The sequence below is a fragment of the Coniophora puteana genome, assembly GCF_000271625.1.
Source record: "Coniophora puteana RWD-64-598 SS2 unplaced genomic scaffold CONPUscaffold_13, whole genome shotgun sequence".
Taxonomy (NCBI): Eukaryota; Fungi; Basidiomycota; class Agaricomycetes; order Boletales; family Coniophoraceae; genus Coniophora; species Coniophora puteana.
Window position 1 is genome coordinate 278,424 of NW_006913065.1, and position 22,342 is coordinate 300,765.

General features: G+C 56.6%; 7 protein-coding genes across 7 annotated transcripts; 3 read left to right on the forward strand and 4 right to left on the reverse strand.

Annotated features, from left to right (window-relative positions):
- Window positions 1-250: 250 nt before the first annotated feature.
- Window positions 251-7,417, forward strand: CONPUDRAFT_129909 (uncharacterized protein; the record flags this gene model as incomplete). The annotated part of the gene is made up of 6 exons (XM_007774823.1): window positions 251-536; window positions 655-808; window positions 928-3,403; window positions 3,464-6,241; window positions 6,303-6,624; window positions 6,675-7,417. The coding sequence occupies 6 exons, from the start codon at window positions 251-253 to the stop codon at window positions 7,049-7,051; spliced, it is 6,393 nt and encodes a 2,130-aa protein (XP_007773013.1). The 3' UTR covers window positions 7,052-7,417.
- A 3,066-nt stretch (window positions 7,418-10,483) lies between these two features.
- CONPUDRAFT_139379 (uncharacterized protein) lies at window positions 10,484-11,634 on the reverse strand. The gene is made up of 7 exons (XM_007774824.1): window positions 11,583-11,634; window positions 11,487-11,526; window positions 11,373-11,426; window positions 10,997-11,311; window positions 10,895-10,937; window positions 10,721-10,829; window positions 10,484-10,659 (listed from the first exon to the last, which is right to left on the reverse strand). The coding sequence occupies exons 1-7, from the start codon at window positions 11,596-11,598 to the stop codon at window positions 10,601-10,603; spliced, it is 636 nt and encodes a 211-aa protein (XP_007773014.1). The 5' UTR covers window positions 11,599-11,634; the 3' UTR covers window positions 10,484-10,600.
- Window positions 11,635-11,983: 349 nt separating this feature from the next.
- On the forward strand, window positions 11,984-14,142 carry CONPUDRAFT_168452 (uncharacterized protein; the record flags this gene model as incomplete). The annotated part of the gene is made up of 4 exons (XM_007774825.1): window positions 11,984-12,355; window positions 12,419-13,080; window positions 13,139-13,221; window positions 13,274-14,142. The coding sequence occupies exons 1-4, from the start codon at window positions 12,272-12,274 to the stop codon at window positions 14,140-14,142; spliced, it is 1,698 nt and encodes a 565-aa protein (XP_007773015.1). The 5' UTR covers window positions 11,984-12,271.
- Window positions 14,143-14,370: 228 nt separating this feature from the next.
- Window positions 14,371-15,693, reverse strand: CONPUDRAFT_63751 (uncharacterized protein; the record flags this gene model as incomplete). The annotated part of the gene is made up of 6 exons (XM_007774706.1): window positions 14,371-14,597; window positions 14,665-14,825; window positions 14,885-15,030; window positions 15,086-15,265; window positions 15,318-15,454; window positions 15,516-15,693. Coding segments are annotated over 6 exons (1,029 nt in total), but the record flags the coding sequence as incomplete, so codon positions are not given.
- A 289-nt stretch (window positions 15,694-15,982) lies between these two features.
- Window positions 15,983-16,810, reverse strand: CONPUDRAFT_168454 (uncharacterized protein; the record flags this gene model as incomplete). Its single annotated transcript, XM_007774826.1, has 2 exons — window positions 16,688-16,810; window positions 15,983-16,641 (listed from the first exon to the last, which is right to left on the reverse strand). Exon 2 carries the CDS (start codon window positions 16,451-16,453, stop codon window positions 15,983-15,985), a length of 471 nt encoding a protein of 156 aa, XP_007773016.1. The 5' UTR covers window positions 16,454-16,641; window positions 16,688-16,810.
- An 852-nt stretch (window positions 16,811-17,662) lies between these two features.
- On the reverse strand, window positions 17,663-19,613 carry CONPUDRAFT_92621 (uncharacterized protein; the record flags this gene model as incomplete). Its single annotated transcript, XM_007774827.1, has 4 exons — window positions 17,663-17,845; window positions 17,927-18,721; window positions 18,806-19,433; window positions 19,510-19,613. The coding sequence occupies 4 exons, from the start codon at window positions 19,611-19,613 to the stop codon at window positions 17,663-17,665; spliced, it is 1,710 nt and encodes a 569-aa protein (XP_007773017.1).
- Window positions 19,614-20,905: 1,292 nt separating this feature from the next.
- On the forward strand, window positions 20,906-22,266 carry CONPUDRAFT_146455 (uncharacterized protein; the record flags this gene model as incomplete). The annotated part of the gene is made up of 5 exons (XM_007774828.1): window positions 20,906-21,109; window positions 21,171-21,188; window positions 21,252-21,399; window positions 21,460-21,720; window positions 21,846-22,266. The coding sequence occupies 5 exons, from the start codon at window positions 20,906-20,908 to the stop codon at window positions 22,136-22,138; spliced, it is 924 nt and encodes a 307-aa protein (XP_007773018.1). The 3' UTR covers window positions 22,139-22,266.
- Window positions 22,267-22,342: the final 76 nt, after the last annotated feature.

Sequence of the window (22,342 nt, forward strand, 5' to 3'; positions counted from 1 at the left end):
GAGAAATAAAACGCGTGTCTGTTTGTCGCGTCTGGTCAGGAAAGGGAAGGTGAACGTGATCAGACAAGTGGGGGTCACTCCATAACGCCCTTGTTTTGTTTTGTCTCTCCATCCACTGCATGTCTCACAACCCCTCCCGCTCAAAAACATAAAAACTTAATTCAACATGTTCTCTTTCTGATCTCCCCGACTATCCCATCTCACCTTGTCTGCCGAACACCAACGACCACCACGAACAACCACGACGGCAATGTCCGACAACGATCCCCCCGTCATCCACCTCTCCACTCCCACAAACCAGCCTCTCCTCTCTCAGACAGAATCCGACAACCTCACCTTCCCCGTTTCCCCAAAGTCCTCGCCCCCACTCGACCTCTCCGCCTCCTCCCCCGCCTCCTCACACAACCTCCTCCCCGCCCTTCCAGCCTCGCCGCCCTCCTCCAATGCCACAAGCCAGTCTTCTCTCAACCTCTCCCAGGCCCTGTCTGCAGATGAGCTGCCCCCGGACGTAGCTCAGGCCGATATCTCCATATCCCGTGCGTCTCTCAATTCCCTCCCCCTTTTTTCACCCCCCAACCACTCGCCTTCACACAACCACCTCAAGCGCGCATATACTCAGCTGACTGACTTATCATCTGGTCGATCGGTACATAGCCGACGGCACATTCGTCGAGACGTCTTCGGGTCAGGCTGCGTACGAGCTAAAGAAGCGCTTCGACCAGCAGTACGGCGTCAACAAGGAGGTCCGCTCGCCCTACGCTATCACTTCCTTCATCAATCAGCATGGCAAGACCATGTACCGCGTCGGGTGAGTTTGGTCATTGCTATCATCTAGAATGCCCCTCCCCCTTTGAGCAACCCTCTGCCCCTGCCTCTGCTGATATCGTACCATGTATGCATATATGCTGACCTATATCATCACCACAGCTATCGAGACGCGTCAGCGCCAGCGGTTGCCGCCGCCGAGGCAGAGCACAAAGCCAGCATCTCCTCCTCTGCGTCTAGACCCTCCACCTTCAAGGAGCCCGAGCCGACCCAGAGCCGCTCGCGCCGCTCCCGCATGAGCGTCTATACACTTCTCCCGCAGCGCCCCAAGACCACCCACCCACCACAGCAACAACAACAGCAGCCACTGCCGCCCGCAGGCACGGGCGCGGGCGGCTCTTTTTCCGGCCCCTCCGGCCCACCACCCGGCCACCATAATAATAGCAGCAACGCTAATGCCCCATACGACATGCAACGCGCGACCCAGCGCAAGCTGCAGCGCGCGCGCTCGATTCCGGACATGTTCGGTCTCGCTACGACGTACACCCACAGTCAAGAGCGCGGGCATGGGCACGGGCACCCCATGATGTCGCATATACATCCGCATCCCCACGCCACAACTAGCAATCATGGGTATACCGTGGGAGGGGGCGACGGCGGCACTGCCGCTGCTTCCGTGGGCATGTCCATGCGCCATCCGCCAGCGTCGACGGGCCGGGCGCATTCGCATAGTGTCACGGGTGCGGATATCGCGCGCGCGTCTTTGGGTGTGGGTGCGAGTTCGGGTGGTGGGAGCGGACAGCAGCAGCAACAGCAGCAGCAGAAGCAGCAGAAGCAGCAACGGCAACAGCAGCCTACGGGGCGAGCGCGCGGGCGGACGCTGCCCACCTCGGCGGGGGACAATTTCGCGGCGATGATGAACTGGAAGTCCGACGTGGTCGTGCCGCAGTCGCCGCATCTCGGCGCTGGGGGCGTGGGCTCGCCTACGTCGGGCTCGAGCGCGAGCGCGAATGCGAATGTCAATGCGAACGCAAACTCGAACGCGAATGCGAATTCGCACTCGCATTATTATTTGGCGTCGTCGGCGCTCGACGGGACGGGTTTTGCGGGCTGGGGAGGGTTTATTATTAATCCGTTTGGGAACGGGGTCAGTTTCGACTCGCCGACGCTTCCTTCGGCGTACTACGGCATCGGAGGACCGGGGCCAGGACCAGGGCTGGGAGCAGGAGGGCCAGGCGGAGGATCAGGGATAGGAGGACCAGGAGGAGAGCGCAGGTTGCCTGGTGTGCAGCCGCGCGTGTTGCGCGAGATGCAGTCGTTCGAGTCGGGGCTTACTGCGCGTGCGGACGATATGCATACAGGGCGGGGAAGTGCGTCGGATCTGGGAGATGTGGATGCGGATGCGGAGATGGATGTGGAGACGCCTGTTGCGGAGGAGGTGAGCGCGTTTGGCGGAGACGGGCGGCAGCGCGAACAGAAGGCAGGAGAAGGACGGGAGAAGGAAAGAGAGGGGGCGCAGCAGCATGATGATGGTGCTTCTGCTGCTGGTGAAGGTTCGACCGAGGATCCTATTGCGCCAGAAGACAAGGACAAGCCCAAAGAAGATTCAGACGTCAAGAGCGAAAAGGGGGCCGTTGAGGCTGATGCTGAGCGTGGTCGCGATTCTGTCTTCAACCTCAATCTCAACGACGACCCCGCGCCCGCACCCATACCAGCACCGGATATCGCCCCCCTCCCCGCGACGGCGCTCCATTCGCGTTACTCAACTGAAGTCTTCGACGTGCTCCAAACATACTCGGGTCTCCCGTTGCTGGACAAGATCGTCCCCAACACCGACGACCCTGACGCAGATGCAGAGGACGACGACGGGGACGACACCGCCGGCGGGCTTTTCATGAGTGACGCAGAACGCGCCTCACGGGGCAGCCTTGGCGCGGGCGGGGAGACGACGATCAAGATGACGCTCCGCACGGACGACAGCGCGGCGCCGCGCGATGACCCGCGGTTTGTCCTCTGGGGCGCGCTACTCCTCCCGTCCGAGGCATTCGGCGACGCGGACGAGTCGAGTCTCGAGGCCGGCTCGCGTACGGGAATTTCGAGTCCGACAAGGTCGAGGCGTAATACGCGCACGGCGAAGGGGAACGCGGAGGCGGCGGCGACGGCGGTTGCTGCTGCTGCTGCTGCCGCGTCGGACACTGATTCGCACCGCGGGGGCAGCAGCGGTGCTGGGGGAGGAGGCGCGGGCGCGAGTCCAGGAGGAGGAGGAGACGGCGAGGACGGCGCGCCGCGCGTGCTGATCGCTGCGACAATCGAGCGGTGGATCGCGCAGCTGACGAGCGAGCTCAACTACGACGAGCTGCTGTACTTCTTCCTGACGTACCGGACGTACATCACCGCCGTCGACCTCGCGCACTTGCTCATCTGCCGGTTCCACTGGTCGCTCGAGCGGCACGAGACGCGGAGCGACGAGATGGTGCGGCGGATCGTGCGCGTGCGGACGTTCGTCGCGATCCGGTACTGGCTGCTGACGTTCTTTATCATGGACTTTGTGCCGAATCGGGAGCTGAGGCTGTTGCTCGGGAGCTGGCTGAATACGCTGATCAGGGATCCGATTCTGATGAAGCATTCGGATGGGGTTGTGAGTTTTCCTGCTTCGTCTCGATTGCGTAGGTGACGAGGTTGCTGATCCGTTCTGCAGAGCATCGTCAAGAAGCTCATTAAGGTCGTCAAGGACTGCAAGGAGGCGCACACGAGGCAGAACCGTGCGCACGCGCACTCTCTTTCCCAGGGCGGTGGCGGCGCCGGTACGGCGTCTGCACGGCAGTCCATCAGCGGCCCCAGCATCGGCGGCAGCGACGCAAGCGCGCGCCCGTCGACGACGACGATGGCGAGCAGCACCGCCGCCGGTACCGCCGCAGGGAAGCCCCGGCGGACGCACGTGCTTGGAGAGCAGTTTGCGGCCGCCATCTCCAAGGACGCGGACGACTCGGACGTCGATCTCGATTTTATCGCCGATGATGACGTCGGCGGGTCCGGCGCGGCGCAGACCAAGTCTGTCTTCCACGGCGGTGACGCGAGCGGCTCGTTTTCGTTCGGCGGGTCGATGGGCATGGGCATGGGCGGCGCCTCTGGAGGGATGGGCATGGGTATGGGTATGGGTTCAGGCGGGATGGGCATGGGCATGGGCATGGGCGCAGCGCCTCCTGCACGCGGGACGACGTTGCTGGGCCAACCGCTGCACACGAGCATGGTGTCGCCACCCGGCCCAGGCGGAACGCGCGGCAGTGTGACGGGGGATACGCTGAGCGCACACGGGCCCGCGGCGCTGATGCTACCCAATGGGATGTTGTCGCGCGCGTTCGTGAAGACGATCAACCGGCTCGGGCGCTGGCGGCGGGTGAGCAACTCGCGCACGACACAGCCGGCGCAGACGCTCGCTGTGCCTGCGAACGTGAGCGTGTTCGACCTCGAGATGAACGCGGCGGGGGATCTGTTGACGGTCCGCGGCGGGGTGGGGCAGTATGTGAAGATGATGGACGGGCACGCGTTCGAGACGCGGGATGTGGAGTATCCGGCGACCCTGGTGGAGGAGCCGGAGCCTGCTAGCGCCAAAGCAGACGGGAGCGTGAGAGCAAGCGCGGACGAACAGACGTTGGCTGAAGAAGACGAGCACGAGCACGAGGCTCGGGCTTCCGAGGCGGGCAACGGGAAGGAGACCCACCTGCGCGCTGTGACGGAGCTCTCTGAGGACGGCCACGAGGCCGACACAGACGCGCGGTCCATCTCCACGGTCGACACTTTCGATAGCGATGCGCGCTCTATGATGATCAACAACGACACCCACACCCGCGCAGAGGACGACGAGCACACACTTGCGAGCCAGAAGCAACAGCAAAAACTTCTCAAACCACGGGATCGGTCGGGCTCGCGGCGCCTTGCGCCCACACGCGAGTCATCCGCGCACTCGCTCGCATCGTTCCGCACAGGCTCGACGGACTCGTTCGGCTCGATCATCTCCTCGGCGAGCCGGCTCAACCCGCTCGTCGCGCAGTTCAAGTCCGCGTCACGGCCGTGGCAGTTTGACGTCGTGTCGATCGACGATCTGGATCTGTCGGACACGTCTTCGGACGCGGTGCATGTTGCTGGCCAAGGCGGCGGCAGCCCATACGGCGCTGGTAACAACAATGGAGTCGGCGGAGGCGTTGGAGGTCAGGGCCTGAGGAAGGCGCCGAGGAAGTTGCCCTTGCGGCGTGACTTCGAGTTCGTCCGACGCTCGCGGGAAAGCGTCTCCTCGCTCGGCATCCGCTCGCGCGATTCCCTCGCCTCCGAGTCCTCACGCCCCCCGTCCGCGGCGCCCGACGACAACGGCGACAACAGCGCCGGGCTCGGCACGGGCATCCATCAGTGGCAGATGAACGCACTTGTGGATTCGCTTGATGATTCGGACGGCGACGGCGGGATCGACGAGGCACTCCAGCGGCTCGAGGGGCAGATCAACCCCGTCAAACGGCGCTTGAAGGCCAGGAAGGTCGACGGCTGGGTGCGCACGATCCGCGAGCGCATGGCGGCGGGCGACTTTGGTGACGAGCGGCCGAGGTGGCTCGATGAGGACAGCGACGAGGAAATGGAAGATGACGACGACTTTGAGTACAACCGGAGCGAGACGGGCTCGATGAGGCGGCTGTCGCGCGTCGAGATGCCGCCGCCGGCCCTTGATACGCCGACGAGCGCCGCGGAAGCTGGGAGAGAGAAGGAGAAGAACAGGGACACGATGTCGTCGATTGCGTCGCAGAGCACGATTCCTGCTTCGACAACGCCAGCCTCGAATATTGGGTCGAGCTCCGATAGCTACTTCGCCACGCCTGCTGGCGACGCGAATGGTCACGTCAACGGCCACGGCGCCTTTGCTGACGCTGTTGGTGGTCCCACTGCAGTCGGCCCCCTTTCTCCCGGGCGGGGCGCAGACGCGCGTCCGGCGCTCGAGGACGTCGTCCCAATCGAGATTTTACAGTCCCGCATGCCCTCGACTGCGCTCCCGACGCAAACCTCACCGCAGATCACGCCCATCCCGGCGCCCAAGCAAATGGGCTCGCCCAAGGCAGCCCTCGGTGGTGGAGGTGGCGGGGGCAGCAACGGCACGCAGTACCACCGCAGCTGGATCCTGGGCCTCAGCGCCGAGGTGATCGTGCAGCATTTCTCGATGATCGACCGGGAGCTGTTCCTCGGTGTGAAGCCCGAGGAGCTCATCCTGGACGACTGGATGGCCGGCGCGGACGTGCCCGTGTCGGACTGGGCGCAGTACCTCAAGGATCGGGCGCGGTGGAAGGCGGAGAGCAGGTTCCCGAAGAAGACGAGTGCGCTGGCGGCGCTCAGAGCGCGGTTCAATCTGCTGGCGAATTTCGTGATCTCGGAGGTGGTTCTTACTGCTCCTGGAGAGCGGCATTTGTTGGTGGCGAAGTTGATCCGGGTTGCTTTCGTAAGTGCTCGCCTCCTTCTTTTGTAGTGTATGAAGGCTGACAGGACTCTGTGCCGAGCAGAAAGCGTACGTGCTCAGCAACTTCCACACGCTGGTCGCCATCGTTGCTGGGCTGGAGAGTGAGTTTGTACACCGGGTAATGGGTCGCTCGTGGGCGCGTGTCGGGATGTGGGAGACGCAAGTGTTCGGCAAGCTCAAGCAGTTTGCGGACGCGGGCAACGACTTCAAAGCGATGCATGAGGCGCTCGCAGCGATGGTCGATGCCAAGCCGCTTACCCCGCAAGGCTCCTCTGGGGTGAGTAACGCAGCGAGCGAGACGCAGGGGTCAAAGGGCAAGACGTCGGGCGAGAGCAAGATCCCGACTGCCTGTGTACCTTTCATCGGTTCGTTTCCCATGCTGTGTCTCGACGTATGGCTAATGAAGGCGCTGTAGGTCTCTATCTCTCCCGTCTCGTGCGCCACTCGCGCCTCCCCGACCTTATTGATCCCACGGCCCCGCACGAGCCAGTGAGCGTGGACCCGCAGACGATGGCGTTCGAGGCACCCGCGCATCCAGAGGTGTTCGGCGCGCTGGCGTCACTCCCGCCGTCGATGCAGCTCGAGCCGCTCATCAACGTGCATAAGCAGCGGCTCATAGCTAACGTCATCAAGGACTTTGTCGCCGGACAGCATCTCGCGAGTCGCATAACGTTCGCCGTCGACAAGAGGCTGTACCAGCGTTGCCTTCGGATTCGCGGGCTCGACCAAGAGACGCTGTATAGGATGTGCGCGGACCACGATGGCCACGGGCGCTCGACGGGCGTCTATTGAGTTCGTTGTTCCCACGATCCCACGATGCCCCGATGCCAGCCGTTCGGCCCCAATTATGAGCTGTGAATACTGTTGGTGGATGTCCATTGTTTGTGTGATGATCTTGGGTGGCGATGATTATGATGAATACGCTTCGGCTCGTGTCTATGATAACGATAATACTTCGACCTTCAAGCTGTAGCTTTTGCCGTTTGGTTTTTTGCTGTTCCTTTCATGGATATACCCCCACTTTAGATAGACTTGCATCGGTTCTTGATGCAACATTGTGCATAGTTTAATCATTACTGTTATACTGTTGTTTGACGTTCCTGTTCACGCACTGTAACGTTCACGAGCTGTCTGATAATGTAGTAACAAGTGACGAAGATACAGTATGTTCTCGGTTTCGGTTGTAGGCGACGTTCCGCGCCCCCACACTTCTGAAAGTTAGTGACTATGGCTTAATAGATATAGTATCCTCAGCCTGTAATCGGTTTAAATTTTCCTTAATAATAGGGTAACTCAGAACTGTTGACTTGAGTGAACTTCCGGATAGAATGTTCTACCGGCGGTGCTAGTGCCCGTCTACTAGCAATGCGGTGAAATCTGGTGGAACTTAATAAAGTATTGAAAACGGTGTTTAAGTTTACATCCAAAAACTCAGGTTTATCCTCAACATGATGGGCGGTAATAATAAAAGAAGAAAGAAAGAAAAAGAAAAAGGAACAACGAGCACAAGCCTCTTGGTTCAAGTTATGTAAAATCTAGCTAAGATTGGTCATTCCCTGGAGTAGCATTGGTCCGTCAGGTTCGTTTTACCAGCCGATGGCCTATAGATTTGTTGTGCATCGAGGTATATGGATGGTATTAAAGACACGACGCTTGGTTATCCCTGCTCCACACGTTGGGGATGTAATTCCTAGAATGAATCATGTGTGGGCAGCACGTAGTGGTTCTAAGAAGTAGCAGACTGCTGAACAGGTAGCGCTCTGAGACTGACGCAGAAATTCTTCCAGTATTCTTTGAGATCGTCTGAGAATGAGGCATCATTATCAGCGACAGAGGTCCAACAAGTTGAATTCACTCGCCTAAAATGTCCTCGATCCACACTGCTGGCTGTCCAGGCATCCACTGGTGTCTTCCCTGGCAATGTCTTCTGATCGACGCGGGATCAGGAGTCCTGTATTCACACACTGAACACCGGTATCGCTTTAACCCCAGGCTGGCAAACCCTAAGGTGAAAAAGAAGCAAACATAAAGCAGGAGTGGGACGTACTGGCGCGCTTCAATATGAACTCGTGCATCCCTCGATTGCGAAAACAATGTCAGTTGCATCTTGGATAAACAAATTTGGTGTGAGCACATAAACCTTGCACCCTGCATGGTGTCAGTTAGTTCAGTAAAGGCAGAGCCAAGGGGCATATGAACTCGTCTGCGTTGCGGAGGCATAGCTACGAGAACGCTTTGTAGGCGGATATACAGATACAATGAAGTTCGCTAGCGCAAGACCCTGCAACTCGCTACATTATAAGGTACAAAGAAGCAACGCTGTGCCAGAATCCACCATAGGTTTAACTTCAACCGACGACTACTCGCGTTCCAAGTTAACAACAAGAGCAGGCATAAGTAAAATATGACGTCAACAAGAAACGTTAGCAAGAAGCTGTAGCGTAGATCAGAACAGACTTTCAAAGTTGCGAAGCTACAGTACAAATGGAGAACGCATGGATCTGCAGCTGCATGATATTCAAATTTAAAGCTTAAAGTGCTGTGTCTTATAGATGTCTACTATATTGGACGCAGTGTTTCGGACGGCAACCCGTCCGACCAGAAGTTTCCGTTACTGTTGCAAAAGTTTGGACAGCCTCGGGCAGCTGGGCTAGGGCATGCATTGATATGAGAACCCCGAATTCGGGAATACTGAGAATTCTGGGGAAGTAAGACCTGAGCCTAGGGAAGAAGGCGGTGATTCATGTGTATCTCATTCAACACAGATTCGGCGATGAGTCCACCGCAGCTGTAAGGCTGGGGTGCCTGCATTTTAGGGGCAAAATCCTGACGGCAAATCCTGGCAAGTCATCATTGCCTTGAGCACAGCAACGGCTGCCGGGGGCTGTCATTAGAAGGCATTCGAATAGGGCCCAACGTCCTGAGCGATCGCATGCCGGCTTCCCGCGCGAAGCTTGACCTCGTGTGCACATTTTACAGCGCTAGAAGGTGCATTGCTAAAAGATAACTGCATACAACACCCACTACGCGTGCGTCAGTGAACCGTCAACTTCATGGAACGGCCAGACCATCTAAATGGGTATGGTATCGATATTCAACGTTAAGCAAACGGAGCTGAGCCGCGGACTCGGAAGATATACTCGATGACCACTTCAAGGCACCGGTTTGACACCAGTCCGGAAGGGAAGTGGATGTTGGACACTCATAAATTCGGGTGAGCGGGTACCTCTTGAACGTGTCCCGTGTTCAGTGTTGTAACCTCAAGATTGAACTTCCCATGTCCGCGAGGAGACGTAAAACGGACGTAATTCAGCACCGAGAAAGGGGCCGAGTACAGTTTAAGCTCTACTAGTAGGAACGCATCACCCAAGTAAGCGTATCCAGTTCGATGTTTGAGCGCTGAGCGCGAGCTTCCCTTGTTGCACATTCGGCAGCTGTATCTCACTGGGTAAAATACAGTGCTACATAGAACGGGAGCGAGAGTCGTTACCAATGTCGCCTTACCTTTCGCAGACTCGGTACGATATTGATACGAATTCAGCGCTTCTCTGAATACCCAAGTCAGGTACCCACGTTGGTTCCCTTCCTAGTCGTTGTTATTTTAGTCCTCGTGATGGACACGGACTCGGAGGCGCGGACCTGCGCCATGATTTCATGGCTTCTGCGAAGACAATGATTCCCTAGTATGTTAAGCGGTAAACTCATGTCGAATTCGTTAATGACCGCTGACCTCCAACTCCGAGTCAATGCCGAGCTTCTTTTTTTACCAGGGTGAAGGCATCCAAATAGCGCGCAACGTCCTAAGCGATCGCAAGACGTCTTCGCTTGACCTCGTGTGCGCATTTTACAGCGTGCCCTGTTAGCCGCACCAACGCCATCGGCTTTCTACCCGAAGCTGGTATCATCATGGCGCCTGAGGCAGCCTAGCTAGGCCGAGCACTAGAAGATGGTGCATTGAAAGATACTATAACTGCATACACCCACTACGCGCGCGCAAGGTGTCAGTGATCACGAAACTACGTCTCTAGTTATGATACCGCGCTAAATTGAGATGGGACTAAACTTGGGTCCATGCCAATTTCATCTGCCGAATATCGAGTTACGATTTGAGATTCCCCGTGTCTCGACGCGGACACGGTCTCTGTAATCTTCTGAGTACATCGATCGGCGGTCCCAGTACCCACCCCGGGTTCGGTGAGAGGACTTTGACGCATCTTAATATCACTCAACTGTATATTTATGCATGGCACTGTTGGCAGAAGATAAGTACAGTAAGTTGGCAGTAAGGTACTAGTACACCGAAACTTGGGCTTCTCCGACGCTGTCTGCGCCAGCAAAGAATCATTTAGCTTTACGATTGAGTTGCTGCTGCTTCTTGGCCTCCGTCTCGGCTGATTTGGCTAGTGGACATATTCAGATAAGAGGAATCATAACACCACGAAGACGTCGAAAAAAACGTACCGTCGAGCTCAGCTTTGCGCTTCGCCTGAGCCGCCTCGCGCTCCTCACGGATCTTCTTTAGACGAGCCATATCGCTCTTGGCCTCATCGGTCTTGCCCTGGAGGTGCAGCTGTGGAGGCGTCAAGACTCCGTATAGCTGCTAGCGTATCTGAGGCGAAAATGAGGGACACATACCTTCCAATACCGTTCCTTCGCCTCTTGCTTCTCCTTAGCTTCTCTGAGTAACAGGTGTCACTTGTTAACACTCTGTATCGATGAAGACAAGGATGAACGTACCTCTCCCGCCTTGACATGGGCTGTGAGCCGATGTCCGATATGTTGAGCTTCTTCTGGACATGGTTGGGGTTAATGAGATCCTCATCGTCCTCATCACCGCCGCTCCCGTCCGCTTTCTTCGGTGCTTTGCCTGTTTGCTTGGCTGCGGCCTGCTTCTTCTTGAGCTCGCGCCGCTCTGCGCGGGTTAGCTCGGGTTTGTCCTCTCCTCCCTCTCCTTCCTCTTCGTCCTCCTCCTCTTCTTCTTCTTCGTCCTCTTCGTCCTCCTCGTCCTCATCTGATTTGTCATCATCCTCCACCTCCTCTCCCCGTCTCGGCCTGTCGTGATAAAACGAGGTGTGTTACGAAAAGGGGGCCGTAATTACAAGATGAGACTAACCGTCGACGATCGGTAGAGCTTGCTACGCCATTCTCATCAAGAACTAGATTCTTGCTGAGAAGAAAGAGAAAGCATCACTATCCAAAATCATTTTCGAAAACTAAGATCACGCACCTGAAGCTGCGTCCTCCACCACGCTTAGCCTTGAACTTTCCTGTGTGCTGGCATCAGCAAACGGCACCAAAGATGTGGACTAAGTTCAACACCCGCCTGATCCTCTAACCATTGTTGTATGTGGGCTGCGTCTGAGGATAGCTGTTCTACGAAGGGAGAGATGTATGAAGTCGTTCGCCTGGAGATAGCGGGAGATCAGTAACAAGTCGACAACAGAGCCACCGCCTCTTCTGGGTGTTTGCCACGTGACCTTGTATATGACTCGGGCGCGTCAGCCACGCGCCTTGAACTTGAACACCACACCACGCTCGTCCCCTGTCAACTTTCTGTGTCTCCACTGGCCGCCTGCCGACATGCGCACCGCCGATCTCACCGCTGAAAACGTCTGTGGCTTTCTGAATGCATCTGAACCGCTGCTCTCACGTAACTTGGCCGAGGTTTTCGCGAAACTTACTGTGTCGCATCCAGACTCGAGCTACGCCTTTACGTACGCGTCCATAGTATGACCACCATTTTCTTGATTGCCATGCGCATACTCACTTAATGCGCTCGCATGGATTCCGGCTCCTGCTCTACCCGTGGCTTAGGAGGCTATCCAGCACCACTTGAACAATGAAGTCCTTCGGAGCGATTCTTCACACCACGGTCTTGGTTCTTTTGGCTTCTCGTGCTTGAAAGCAGGTATTGCTAAAGCCGTAGCTTCTGTCCTTGACCACGGAATCTGCGGCTGCCACTTTCAGTTCAGCTTGGTTGCCCACTTCACCGCGTTGTCCTTGGTCACCAACATGCTAATGCTAGGCGATCAGCGACAACGGAAAGCTCTTGCGGATCAGCTAGTTGCACACAACATTATCGGCACATGTCTTTCGGTCAGTAGTCTCGGTTCTTACATATCATCCAAAGGCTCATAGGTGATCTCTCCTTCCGCATAGTACGTGCGTCGGGAGCACTTTTCTCTTCGTCAAAAGGCTGCTGATTTACTGAGGGCGCTCACGACCGACTATGTCTTGACAGGGAAGCTCTCCCCAACGGTAGCCTCAGATCTGTTTGAAGCGCTCTGTTCAATGTCTCTCGAGTATCCCGAACGCTGGAGCGAATATTTTGCTGGTAAAAAGACGAGATTTGAGTGTCAGTTGCACTCCAAGCTCGAAGGCGCCTCGGATGACGCCAAGAAGGGATCTAAAGTCGGTGCATATGTCTTCGGACTAGCGCAAGAGAATGCACTGCGAGCCTCTCACGGTCTTACGATGCTAGGCGCTCCTGCTCCTCAGAAGTTCTGCCTCGAGATGCTCAAACGCCGACCGCATATAATCGACCTATTGTTCGACTGTGCTATTCTTCAACGCTCCCCGGCATTTCCTCATGCTCAGGTCAACCCAATGGCGCTGGAGGCTCTTTGTATTCTCTTCCAGTGGCCTCGATTTACTGTTCCTGGCGTATCTCCTTCTACGGATCGGGCGCTACTGATTTCTGACACGAAGTCGCTTTCTCAGGCACTGCAGATTCTTACGACTAGGAAGGGCTGGGCCAGCAACCTGGTAGAGACGTGGACGCACAATGAGGAAGAAAAGTGGAGCTTGTATAAGGTCGAAGCGTAGGTTTCCACCCTATAATCTTGAACGCCTACTCTGACGTATGCACTCTCTCTGAAGAATGTGCAAGTCAATGGTGGAGGAATACGGGCCAAATCAACAGCCGGCAGAAGACGCGTACCGGCAGGCTACCTTACACCGAGGTGAGACTGAGTCCACAGCTTGTCTTCTCCAAACGTTACATCTGCCATGCAGACAAAAGCCGTATCTACACCTTACGCCTCATCATCACTCTCACTCATTTTTCCGAGTCGTGCGGCGTAACGAACGCCGAACTCATGTCGTTCCTCCGCATCGCCTACGAAGCTTCGCACAAAATTTCCGAGTCTCCTTGGGACGTAAATGGCCCGAGGGCCGAGGGTAGTTCGACTGCCGAAGCTCTGCCCGTCTGGCACGACCGGTGCGATCCTCCTCCGATCTTCGCAGAAACGATCAGGGTCTTCGTCTCCGAACAGCACATCGGCCCGACAGCCCTCGTGCGCCTGCTCGCGGTCCTTGCGCAGCGCAAAGCACTCTCGGGCATTCAGACGCTCAAGAAGCCTCCCCCCGGACTCTCGCAGACGACCACCCTCGCGCACGTGCAGCAGATCACCCACCCGGACGTGATACGGCGCATCATCGCGATCTCGAACGGACGCCTGGACCGATCTCTCGAGAGCGGCCGGCTGCTCATGACGCAGGACCCGAGAAAGTCGCCCGAGGAGCAGCCGTTCCCGCACGACTACATATGCGTCGCGGACGACCTTCCGAAGGAGGAGAGCGCGTGCTCCGGGTTTCTGAACGCGGCGGAGCTGGCGGCCGCGCTCGTCGCGCTCGACACGCACACCGGGGGCGCGTACGCGCCGGAAATATGCGGTGCGCGCAAGAAGCTGGTCATTGCTCTAGGCAACGCCGCTGAGATGGCGCTGCGCCTTGCGAAGTACCGGTACGCGTACTCGTATGCTCTTGGCGCGGTGACTTCCGCGGAGAACGTTCCCCTTGAGGCGAACCTGAGTCCTGAGGTCGTCGTAAAGAACAGGCGACGACTAGAGGTGGCGAAGGGTAAACTCGACGGCGCTCTGTGACATCTCTTCGTCCTGCATTGCATGGACACCCATCTTTGATTCGAAATTGGTTTTTGATTACCTTAGACCTCTACGATTTTATTCATCTCCTTCGATGTCTTCCGTAGCCTAGAACAAAGTAATATACTTCGGGATTATCATAACATCGCATTATTAATAAGCAAAAATCGCAAAAACATGTCCCAGAGCTCCCGAGTGCACCTCGTCTATCACCCTCGACAGGAGAAATTATTGACCTTTCGGATCCACCATGATAAGCGGCACCTTGATCTGCGAGCTCCCCGTCCCATTCAACGCTCCCTTCCAGGCCCTGAACTCGCTAAATGATCCGGGAGAGAAAATTCGGATGGACGGTTTGACGGAAGACCCCTTGTGCGCGCCGATGGCAAAGTTCTCGTTCACCTCGATCAAGCCTTGCATCAACGCGTCTCGGGCTGAGGATGGGATACGCCCTGCTCCAGCGAATTGACAGATGAGAGATTGTGAGATCGAGTGGCATTCAATCAGATCAAAAGGACGTACTGTCGTCTGGGGACGCCTCTACGAAGAATCCGACTGTGGGTGGCACTTTGCGGTCGTCGAGCCACGTCGTGAACTCGGCTTGCTTCAGCCCATCGACGGTAGCCGCGGACTCGGCGACGTCTGTTTGAGTGATCAATGCGTGAGGTAGTCTCATGGATTGGCTGTGTTGCATGTTATTGTCAATGTATTTCGGAAGCGTCTTTAGTAAGTAAAAACCTACCCGCGCCGTTCCTTGTACCTGAGAAGAGGTGTCCCGTCGGTGGGATCGAAGCCGACGAGCTGTACAGCGTCTGCGATTCGATACCGCCAGAGGCCGTCGTAGGTAGTTGCAATCGGCTCGTAGAGTTTATCTTTCTCTACTTGCCACTAAGACACTAAATTTTAGCTGACTACGTCACTGAAGACTGCAGCAACAACGCACAAGTTTCTTGAGTTCCCCATCTTCGCCTTCGGCAATGATCTCGAGCATTTCGATGTAGCTGCCCGTAAGCACCTTGACAACGTTGAATATGCGATCATTATACGCCATGCCTATGGCACATTCCGAGGAAGCATACACAGGAACGCGGATTGGGATGTATGGTCCAATGTATGCTCTGACCTATCAGTTGCTCAGTATTTGCTCTTTTCTTCGGGAACGGGTCATGGCGTACCTGAGGTAAGACGCGCCCAAATGTCCCACCGGATATGGCAGACAGGACTTCGAGCTTGGGCCAAATCCTCGCCGCCCAATCCTCGGCGGTTCCCGAGGGCGGGCCGATCTTGCGGAGATCCTCCGCTCGCTTCGGGTCTGCGTGAAATTTCGTCTCTCTGGGGGAAACTTAACAGAAATTAAACCACAGCAATCGCACCGTAACTCACAACAATAGCCAAATATACACTTTCTGTGTCAGGAAAATGGGGCAGCACACCACTCGAGATCACGTTCACAAGTACCTCCCATTCCTCGTCAATCCAACGGATAAAGTCCATGAACGTGGTCGACCACATCATGCTCAGCGTGTCGACGGAGGGCTCAGCCAGAGCAAAGGCGGCATGTGTGAGGATGAGGGAGCGGTAATTCACAATGAGGTTGACACCGAACGGTGCAGTAAGCCCAGGAACTACGAAAGATCAGCAGAGTACGCAAGCAAGCAGCACGAAGGAACTCATTTGATTCCGAAAGGCGGTCACGGTCGCGCTCAAAGTCGGTGAAGCCCATAGCGACTCGCGCGCTGTAGGCACTGCCTGCAGCGGTAGATATGCGCGTTATGCTGCCGTCATCGCCACGGACGTCGATGAAGCTCAAGCATCCCATGAAAATGGGCGCGCACAGTATTCAGCCGGGTTTGCTCTTAAAATGGGAGGAGCCTTCCTTGAGATATGGCGGTACGCTGCCGGGGACACGTCCATGATTCGGGACAAGTTTGGACGCCTTCCCCGACGTCGAGCTCGATTTTCCTAGGTTGTGAGGCAACCTAGGGGCGAGAAGGTCGACGACGTCAGATAGTTGGGTAGGAGAGCTTTGGGTGAACTTGGCAATGTATGGTGCATAGACATCGTATTCAGTTAGAGTGAGGTTCGCAGCTGCAAAGGCGTCTGCGCGTGTTTTGGGGTCGTCCAAGTTGGCACCCTGAGTGAGTTCGCGGCGAAGCCCCGCTAAAAGGTCGGAGCTGCGACCGAACTGAGTGTTGAAGAGGTTACGGTTGATGATGTTTTGTAGAGACGCTTCAACCCGAGTCTGCAGCTCGGACGCGAGGTCGTCGCTGAGAGAAGAAAGGGGGTTGATTTCGCTGGGGTAGGAAGCCATCTGCGTGTTTGAAGAACACCACTTGATCTTCTGACAGCGTCCCCGCCGTCCACTTTATAGCGCACTATAGCGCACATCGAGTATACGCACCTGCTTTCGCTCGCCGCATCTGCATGGTTTCGAGCAATCCCTGTTATCCGATGCGATGTCGGAAACACGGCCGTGGAGCTATTCACTCCAGAGGCAACCTGTGACTCAGTCAATCCCGGTCAGTAAGGTAAATTGTAAGCGGACCGTTCTACAGTCCTTAAGCGCCACCTGTCTACTTTGAAGGCAAAGAGCGATCACTGATCCGAGACGACTTGTTTTGGCGACGACGCACCGTAAACGTGGGCGTTGAGAGCATCGTCACTGCCGCTGTCAGCCGTCGGCTTCGCAATTGCCAACTCTTATGGGGACAGTGACTTGCCCTTGATGACTGACATGACCTTGAGAGAGCGATATAAGTTACCCGAGCTGCCAAAGGAACAGCAAGCGACCCGATTAAGTTGTCGCTGGCACTCAAGGGCGACTCTTCAATCTTCAAGCTTCAGGAGTTCATCGCAGTCCTTGCCGAGATGCCGATGTGACTGCCCCCGTGGCGCTCGGTGATATCCGGTGCATGTCCGCCCTCCCCTATCTCCCCAACATGGCTCCGAACGATGCCGCCAACATGAACTTCGACTGTTAGAGGAAAAATTTCAAGCTGCTCGTTATGACAGAGGAAAATGCTGCGAAATCCCTGAAAGTTTCCGAGCCGCTTCTCAGCCGAGCCCTTATGATGATGTTCGAGAAATTGACCAGGGATCATCGTGCTTCGCGCTGCGAAGTACACATATGCGTATTCATCCGTACGCGCTGGGCGCCGTGCCACTCTGCCACAGCAAATGTTCCACCTGAAGAGGGGCTGAGCTCGGATATTGTCGTGAGGAATTAGCGGTGGTTAGACATAGAAAAGGCTCACCATGTCGACACATCGTAAACTTATATATACGAGATATCTGTACCTTCCCTTGGTGGCTTGCTAACTATTAGTCCGCGTACTAAATGTCATTTTTGGGGCGCTATCAGGTTTGGACTCTTTAAGATGCAATTTGACCACGATTGACTATGACTGTTGGGCCTTCCTTGATTGATACTGATAATAGTAGTGTTGTAATCCCTTTAGCCCACAGTGGTATAGTTAGAAAATCCTACACACCATACAACTCCGTAAATATACCTAAATCATCAATCATCGCTATCATCCAAGTCTATCTCGTCCGGCTCTCCGTCCGAGAACCCTGCCTCCCCAGACTCCTCGTGCTCCTGCATCCACTCGGGCACTGAGACGCCCGACCGTATCTTGGGCCCAGGCCGCGAACCGAGCCGTATGTTCTTCCGGTCCGACTGGAGCGCAGCGAGGGTGTCGAGCTGCGTACTCTGGCGTTCAGCATCTCAAGAAGGAAAAAGAAAAGAAGAAAAAGAAAAGAAAGGGGGAGACTCGGAGCCCACCTTCTTCTGCATCGCCGCGTCGGTCGTGCTCTGGTGTTGCCCGGCCTTTGAAGCCGGGTCAAAGCCGAGCTGCTTGATGATCGTCGCAGAGTAGGTGCTCTTCGCCAGCGCGGCGGGCTTCATATCTGATGTCGATGGCGGTTCCTTGTCTTTGCCTTTAGCCCTGTCCTTGTCCTTGTCCTTATGTTTATCCTGCGCCTGACCCTTGGCAAGCTTGCGCAGCCCGCCCTCGCCGACCTCCCGCGCGCGCATCACCGCGCGCATACCGGTCTTGTCCCGCTCGAGCAGCGACAGCAGCTCCTTGTCCGCGTCCTTCTCGAGCTTCCTCTTCGCCTTCGCCTGCCCCTCCCTCCCCATATTTTCAGCGACATGCACCGCGTTCCGCGAGTTATTCACCACATGCCCCGAGACGACGTATGTCGCCCCACCCCCACCTCCATCTCCACCTGCACCTCCGCCGCCGTCGAGCGACGGCTGCAGCCCCCACTTCCGCGCCGGATCGAACTCTTCCTTCCGCTTCCTGTACCCCCCAGCGGCAGCAGAGCTCGTCAGGCCCGATGTGCCGATCGAGAACTCGGGGCGCGCCGCCTTGCGACTCTGCACGGCGCTCTGGAGGTGATAGTCGCACACGTCGCTCACGCGCGTGTCGCACCAGCTCCCGCACGGCTTCCCGTCGCGCTTCGCCGCCTTGCACATCCCGAGATCCTTGGCGCGTCCGATGACCTCGATCGAGCCCGCGGACTCGGGTGTCACAGCGAGGATGTTGGACGACGGGTGCGGCTTTTCGTTTGTGCGCTGGTGGTGATAGTCGTAGTGATAGAAAGTAGTGACAGATACTGAGCACACTTGTATGACGAAAAAAGAAGCAGAAACACACACCTGGAACGGCCTCAGCACCTTGGGATTCAACAGCGCAATCACATCTCCTTCCTTGAGGCGCGACATCGCCTCGTACGCACCGCGGCTGCCGCCCCTATAGACCTTACGCTTCCGCCCGCCCTCCTCCGTGATCTCGTCGAACGTGTCCGCCTCGAACAGCAGCAGCGAGAGGAACGCGTCGCCGCGCACGACCGCCTTCCCGCCCGTCGCGGACGAGCGCGTGCGCGCGCCAAAGTCGATCAGCCGCATGTTGACGTACTTTTTCCCGCTCGGCTTCGGTGCCTCCTCGTCCTCCTTGCCCTTGCCCTTGCCTTTTCCATTTCCTTTCCATTTATCCTTCCCGTTGCCGTTATATCCCTTCTTGCCGTCTGAAGCGGTGGCGCCTGCGTGCTCGCCATCCGACGCCTGCCCGTCGTCCTCCCCCGGCGTGATCGACACGGGTGCGCGGCTGACCTTGACAGGCCCCCGCTCAGCGACGACGGCGATGGTCACCCAGTCGCCGTCCACGGGAACGTCGTACCCCTGCTTATTCGGCGACAGACGGATGACAGAGTAGAGCTTCGACGGGGAGAGGTAGTACCGCCCCCGGAGGTAGTCTTGGAGATCGTCGTGCGGCAGTGATCGCGAGCTGTGGTATGCGAATGGGAATTTAGCAAATGTGATGAGCGGCGCCGAAGCAGAGCGATAGTACTGGAGGCACGTACGATAGCCGTATACCAGAGTTAGGCTCCAGCTGCTCGAACGAGGGGTCGTACGCGGGCGCCGTGTGCTCCGCAGAGCCCATGGTGAGGTCCTCGATGATCGCCATGCTGTCGTCGCGAGCTACCCCGGTGGATGATGGGTCAGGCATGTTGGGGCGCTCGGCGGGCGCGGATGTGCTGGCCGCCGTCTCAGTGGAGCTCGAGCTTCGTTTCGGGGGGCGAGTGTTGTCCGCAAGCGAGACCGATCGACTGGCCTCGTAGTCCTCTTTGCGCTCTCGTGAGTTCCCGTTCAGCTTGGACAGGCTGCTGAGGACATTCGACTGCGCGGGCTTCACGTATTGATGTTCGTGTTGCGATGTGGATGGCTGGCCCCGGGTACTAGCTGAGTCATGGCCGTGCCTAGACCCGGACGCCTGGGGTTGGTTGGTTGCTGCTTGTATCTTTTGGAACGAGTCTTTGGGCGCAACTTTGCGCTTCTCTGTGACATTAAGTATTTGCAAGGGAGACAAGCAAGGAACTGTACACACTGGATGGAGTCGCCGGCACAAGCGTTGTAGACTCTGGTTCTTTTCGTTTCGGCGAGCGCGACCGGGGTGGCGGCGTGTCCTCGGGTAAGTCTGTGAGCCGTGCTTGGAGAGCCGCAATCTGTTTCCTTAGCGCGATCTGCTTCTGCCGCTCCTGTTCGGTTCTGCTTGTCGAAGCCTCCATTGTGACGTATCAGAATATTATTCAACGGATACTTGGAGAAAAGACAGGGATAAGTATTGGGTATGGATGGAGTTGGGATGGAGTAATAAACACGGAGGACGTGGACGCGTTGTTGTCGTGTGTTTGATTGACCTGTTACGTATTTGGTGTTATGTAACCCGAACTGCTCCTTCGGGTATGGCCACCCTAAAACGAGTCTGCCTTGGTGTGCCAGCACAAATCAGTTCGATAGCGCCATGTCCCCCTAGGGCCTGTGTTACATATCGTCTCCTGAAGATGAATCCATACCTATGCCTTTGAACGGTGTGAAGTTACAATAGACAAGTCTAGACAGCTTTCGTCATTGGAGCGTGAAAGCGCGCTCGTGAAATATGTGCCTCGTCCCTGGGAGCAAAAAATCCACAGGATCACAGCGTCATGTCCATCTGGCGATCTTTTTCATGCCGCGGAGTCTGTCGCTGCCAGCCACCCCCCGCAAAAAGTGATCAAGTCGCTCGGGTGGGCGGCTCGGTTCGAACTCGCGGCAAAAGCCCCAGCCCCCTCACCCATGAAAAAGCTGTGCCCATAATCCACATATAAATGCCTCCCCGCGACTCAACCTCTCCCGCACATTTCATCTCCGCTCTGCTGCTTGCCATCCCTTGTCAACCCATCCACACTCCCCTCATCTGTTCTTTTCTGTTAGTACACGATGAGCTCGTTTGTCACTAGCACGAGTAGCAGTAGTAGTAACATCGAGCGTATTACGAGCACTCGACGCTTGCGCCAAATTTCTCTCGATCTCGCAAATAACCTCTCTTCCCTGTCGTCTTTCCTCCCCGCCGCTCAACAGGTGGAGATCTTAATGACCCGCATACGTTTTACGTTATCACAGTTTCGGCAACATGGAAAGCGGGTAAGTGATGTTCCATTGTTCTCTACAGTTCTACGACGATCTAACAAGTCGTATAACGTAGCTAATCGCACTGATGGAGGTGAAACCGCCGTGTACCACGGCCTGAACGCCTAATACTCACACCCGCCTTTCTTTCCAACAGATAGCCCGCTCAACTCTGACTCGTGCGGGCGTCAAACTGCATTTGTTTACGTCCTGCCCGGAGCATCTCCTCGCCTACAAATCGCAGTACTTCAAGCTGCTGCTTCTACTCCAATACCACCGTCCGCATTTCGCGCCCGAGCTGCGAGGTAAGCGCTACCCACCTTTCTGTCGTTTTTTCCACGGTAAAACTAAAGAGGGCAATTCAGCGCGACTGCACAGACTACTTCTGCCGCTGTCTACGCGGCTTGTCATCCACAGAAAATCCGACCCGTCAGACCCGTTTTCTGAGCTCGGGATCGACAAGGCGCTGGTCAGAGCGAGTCTGAGCGGCGCCTCTTCTCCAACGTTGGGCGACAAGCAGCCACAGCACTCTGTAAGCCCATCGGATGCGTCACGTTCTGTGACGCCCTCATTAGGGTCGCCCAGTCGGACGTCATCGCCGCCCTCCGAGGCGACACTCATGCCGCGTAGGTCACCTGTCCTTTACCTCGCTGTCTAAATCACAGTGACCTCATCACTCCCTTTCACCCCTTCTGGCGTTTCTGCGCCCTACATTCCTCGCTTTTTTCCCGCTCCTCGCTCCTTCTCACAGCCCCAGATGCCTTCCCGGACAAAGTAACCGAACACCCGCTCACTGCGCTGCAGCGAAAGTACCTCCTGAACTCGTCTCTCCTGCGCGCCACCGTCGCCGCTACCCACGTGCACCCTGCGAACCCACATCGTCAGCATCCAAAGGCCGCCGCCGAGCCCGCGCTGGAACCCTCCGTCGACGCGCCAGGGCCCATGGCGCCCCGGCGGAACTTCCACGGCCCGCGGCGCAAGCAGTTCGGTATTTTCTGCACGCGCAAGCAGGCGGGACATCTTGCGAGGAGAGGGTCTACGTGATCGAGAACAGAAGAGCGGTCTATTTTCTGTCGTAGGTGTGAGTGGAAGAGTTGTAATATTAATATAGGCTTCTGGGCGTTTGTTATGTATTTGCACTTGTAGTCTACATATGTCATGTTTTGCAGGCCAGGTAGCCCGACGGCGCGCGTGTGCGGCCATTAAAGTAGCTATATGGAACGACTGGCTCTATGAAAGACCACACGT

Coding starts and splice junctions, on each gene's coding strand:
- CONPUDRAFT_139379 (XM_007774824.1), bottom strand. Junction 11,427..11,486: donor GGTGGAGGACGCAGCTTCAG/GTGCGTGATCTT, acceptor CTTTCTTCTCAG/CAAGAATCTAGTTCTTGATG. Junction 10,938..10,996: donor CCCATGTCAAGGCGGGAGAG/GTACGTTCATCC, acceptor CCTGTTACTCAG/AGAAGCTAAGGAGAAGCAAG.